General features: G+C 41.5%; 1 protein-coding gene across 1 annotated transcript in view; it reads left to right on the forward strand.

Moving 5' to 3' along the window:
* Positions 1 to 2,179: 2,179 nt before the first annotated feature.
* The window catches only part of LOC109918526 (glutathione S-transferase A-like), a 9,219-nt gene continuing 6,490 nt past the window's right edge, over positions 2,180 to 4,908 (forward strand). The window contains exon 1 of the mRNA XM_048593376.1: positions 2,180 to 2,430. Within this exon, the coding sequence (XP_048449333.1) occupies positions 2,314 to 2,430 (117 nt within the window). The 5' untranslated portion in view covers positions 2,180 to 2,313. The remainder of the gene's footprint in view (positions 2,431 to 4,908) is intronic.

Raw genomic sequence — 4,908 nt, forward strand, 5'->3', positions numbered from 1 at the left:
CCTGCTCCTCTGATGCTGCTTGGCCTGCTGTGTTCATCCAGCTCTACACCTTTTTATCTCAGATTCTCCAGCATCTGCAGTTCCTACAATCTCAGGAAAAATAGCATGTTTGGGATTGACACACTGCTGGGCCAAAGCAAACACAGAAATTGCTGGAGAAATTCAGCAGGTTTGGCAGCGTCTGTGCAGAGAAAGTATCACCGGACTCGAACAGTTAACTCTGCTTTCTCGTTTCAAATGCTGCCAGACCTGCTGAGTTTCTTCAGCAATTTCTGTTTCTGTTTTTGTTTCAGATTTCCAGCATTTGCAGTTCCTTGTTTCTATAACATACTGCTGGCCCTGCTATTGAATTCCTAATAGAATAACAGTGCGTCACTTTCCAGTTTTCATGCTTTGCTTCTCTTTCTGAAACTGGAATCAAAGTTGGTGAAATTTTCCAGTTCACTGTGAGAAGTGGCACTGATACAGTCAGTGGACTGGGGACACAGGTGAGGGAGTGGGGATTCCAGTGGACAGGGGATACAGGTGAGGGAGTGGGGGTGTCAGTGACATGGAAACAAAGAAAACGTGCTGGAATATTTTGGAAGATCCTGGGATATTGGCAGGATGAGTCTGGACAGGAAGTGAGGTGGGAGTTGAGGTAGAAAAAGAATTGTGTCACTACAGAAAACAGATTGAAAGTATGGGAGTGCCACACCAGTCCTGTTTATGACCTTGGGAAGAAGGTTGAAGTGAAATTAGGGTCTATTGTGTTGGAGGCAGATGACCACGGGAGATGAGAGCACTGACAGTTCGTTAGAAACAACATGGGGTCGGGTTAGCTCAATCAGCTGGATGGCTGGTTTGTAATACAGATTGACACCAAAGAGTGAGTTCAGTTCACATCCTGACTGAGGTCACCATGAAGGACTTTCAACTTCTCAGTCTCAACTCTCACCTGAGACGTGGTGACCCTTCGGTTCATCCACCATCGGCTCATCTCTTTCTAATGAGACAGTAGCTGTATGATCCTCTGGGACTAGAAACAATGGCTTGATCCTTGGCCATGCCCCGAGAGGATTAGGAGGAGGTGTCAGGGAGTTTAGTGTTCAGCCTCTCCCTTGTAGTAGCTGGCATTGCAGCACCTGACAATTATTCTGTTTTCCCATTTACTCCTCTTCCACCCTCATCTTGTCTGTCTTTTGCCTGGTGCTATCATTCATAGAAATATCAAACATGTTTCTAATCCAGGTTAAAGTCCAACAGGTTTATTTGAAAACAAAAGCTTTCGGAGTGTAGCCCCTTCGTCAGGTGAAGTGAGAAGCACACAGAACACAGAATTTCTAAGTTAAAGGGTCACACAACTTGTGAGGATGTATTCAACAACCTAAGATGCTGTTAAATCTTTAACCAGTTAGAATGTTTTAATCTATTTAATATGTACACTTAAATCCCCAAACTCCTTTCAAGTCACTGCCCTGAGAGAACTGAAGGTTTTATCAGTGTAAAGAAGAGATGACATCTTAGGTCACATGCTCTCGCTCTCTTCCCCACTCCCCCCAAACACACACGCACACACATGCATATAAATCTGTGGGGTGAATTTATATTTGCATTTTTTTAATATTTTGTTCAAAAAGCACACAATTTATAAACAGTCAATGTGGCATTTTAAAAATTCCTACTTTAGAAATAAAACCAGTCTGACTCCAAATCAGAACACAAACCAATTCTAAACAAGGCCTCACACCTAACATGCATTATCTGACCTAATATGTCACCTCTTCTTTACCCTGATAAAACCTTTTTAGTCCTCTCAGGACAGTGAGTTCAAAGGAAGTCTGAGATTTACATATACATGTTAATCAATTAAAACCTTCTAACTGATTAAAGATTTAACAGCATCTTAGGTTTATTGAATACATCCTCATCAGTTACATTCTGTGTTGGGTACTTTTTTCTCTCTTCATCTGATAAAGGGGCTACCCTCCAAAAAGCTTGTGTTTTCAAATAAACCTGTTGGACTGTAACCTGGTGTGACTTCTGACCTTGTCCACCCCAGTCCAACACTGGCACCTCTGCATCATTTCTATGTTTCCTTTTTATTATTTAGTCCTTCCAGCCTTCTACCTATCACTGAGCTTCCCTTGTATTTCATTCTCTCTTCCCTGTCTCGGTACATGGTTTAAACTGGTTCACTTTCTAAATTTTGTTCGTCCTGATGACCTGAAACTTGAACAGTGTTCCTGTCTTTCTCTTTCTCTTCCTGAGAGCACGTTCTGACCTACTGACTATTTCTGATGTTTTCTGCTGTTGAACTGCACTAGTAGCTCAATGGGAATGAGTTTTGTACTATGGTGCCAGCACAAGCTTCTGCGGATGAGTGACCTACCATGGAGAGTGTTTATGTTGGACAGCAGGTCCAAATTAAAGGCCTGTATGAAGATACAGGTAGGAGTCTGAATTTGGAGTCTAATATCTTTATCAGTCTTTGTATCAAAATCAGGTTCAGATATTTGTCAACCTCAGTAAAGCAGAACTAAGCTACTTGGTCCATGAAATCTGTTTTTTTTTCCATTCAGTGAGATTATGGCTGACCTGATAATCCTCACCTCCACTCTTCTGCCTTTTTCCTATTGTTTAAAAGTGTCTGTCTCAGCCTCAAATATACTTAATGGCCTAGCCTCAACATCCCTCAGTGGTGAAGAATTCCACTGATTCACTGCCCTCTGGAAGAAATTCTTCTTCATCTGTGTCTTAAATGGGCTTGCTTGGAGATTATGTTCACTGGTCCTAGACCCTTTCAAAAAGGAAACAGCCTCTCTGCATCTACCCTGTCAAAACCACCTAAGAATATTTCATCTTTCAATAAGTTTGCCTCTCAATCTTCTGCCCTCCAATGAACACAAACCCAACTTAATCTCTCCATTGTAAGAAAATCCTTCCATGCCTGATATCGGCCTACTGAACCTTCTCTGGAATGCCTCTTAAGCCAGCATGTCTTTACCTAGATATGGGGACCAAACATTCTTCACAGTATTCCAGATTTAGTCTGACTAGTATAGTTTGAGCAAGATCTATTTTTTGTATTCCATTTCCTCTACATTAAAGGCCAAAATTCCACTTGCCTTCCCCATTGACTGCTGTTCATCCACTGAACTTGGATGCTGGTTTTTTTATGATTCATTCATGAGGACCTCTAAATCCTTTTTGTGCGGAAGCTTCCTACTGTCTGCCTTCATTTAAAATAATAAATCGGCTTTTTTGTAATTCTTCCTGCCAAAATGCATAACCTCACATTTTCCCTCACTGTGTTTCATCTGCCAAGCACCTGCCCACTCACTTTAGTTGTCTATATCCCTCTATATGCTACTTGTGGTGTACTAACCACTTGCTTTCCTACCTATTGTTTTGTGCCACCTGTAAACTTGACAACTGTTCATTTGCTTCCCTTATCCAAATCATTAGCATTTTGTAAACAATTTTGTCCCCAGCTTATTCCTGTGACCCCATTAATTACAGGTTGCCATCCTAAATCTGCCCACTTTATCCCAAATCTGTGCCTTCAGTTAGTTGGCTAATCCTCTATCCATACTAATCTATTACCCCCTACCCTAGGGGAGGCAATGGCCTAGTGGTATTATCGCTGGACTGTTAATCCAGAGTCCCAGATAATGTTCTGAGGACCTGGGTTCAAATCCTGCTGTGGCAGATGGTGGAATTTGAAATCAATAAATATCTGGAATTAAGAATCTAATGATGACCGTGAATCCATCGTTGATTGTCAGGAAAAACCCATCTGGTTCATTAATGTCCTTTTAGGGAAGGAAACTGCCATCCTTACCTGGTCTGGCGTACATGTGACTCCAGACCCACATAAATGTGGTTGACTATAAAACTGCCTCTGGGCAATAAGAAATGGGCAATAAGAAATGGGCAATAAGAAATGGGCAATAAATGCTGCTTGCAACGCCCTCATTCCGTGAATGAATAAAGAAACACCATGGGTTCTAACTTAGTAAGTAACCTTATGCGCAATACCTTTACGGAATGCCTTTTGGAAATCCAAATATAATGTCTACTGGTTCCCTTTTGTTGTTTTCTCTTATTCCCGGATTGTTACCTCCTCCAATAATTCCAATAAATTTGTTAGGCATGTTTTCTCCTTCATGACGTCATGCTGACACTGGTCATATTACATATTTCTAAATGTTAGTGTATCCTTTTATAATAGACTCTGACAAATGTTAACCTAACTGAGCTATAGTTATCTTTTCTGAAAACAATAGATGCTGAAGATCACAGTGGGTCAGGCAGCATCTATGGAGAGACAGCAAGCTAATGTTTCGAGTCGAGGTGACTCTTCATCAGAGCTGATGTGAAGTGAGTTGGGGGGAAGGGAAAGGGAAAATGACAGGGAATATGATGGTAAATAAAAAGGTAAGCAGCAGGTTAGCATGTGTGCAGGAGGGTTTAAGTTCAAGGCAGACTATGAAAGAAGCAAAAAGGAAGGATAACTCAGGAGATATTATTCGAGATGTTGGAAATCATGAGGGTAAGAAAGCTAGCAGAAAGGCACTTTACCTGAATGCTCGTAGCATTAGTAACAAGGTTGATGAGTTAACGGCACAAATCATCACGAATGAATATGATTTGGTAGCCATTACGGAGACATGGTTACAGGATGGTCACGACTGGGAGTTAAATATCCAAGGGTACCAGACTATTTGGAAGGACAGACAGGAAGGTAAGGGAGGTGGTGTAGCTCTGATATTCAAGGATGCCATCAGGGCGGTACTGAGAGATGATATAGGTTCTATGGAGAATGAGGTTGAATCCATTTGGGTGGAAATTAAAATTTCTAAGAGGAAAAAGTCACTGATAGGCGTAGTCTATAGGCCACCAAATAATAACATCACATCGGGGCGG

This window comes from Rhincodon typus, unplaced genomic scaffold (genome assembly GCF_021869965.1).
Source record: "Rhincodon typus isolate 14 unplaced genomic scaffold, sRhiTyp1.1 hic_rhity00002738, whole genome shotgun sequence".
Lineage (NCBI taxonomy): Eukaryota > Metazoa > Chordata > Chondrichthyes > Orectolobiformes > Rhincodontidae > Rhincodon > Rhincodon typus.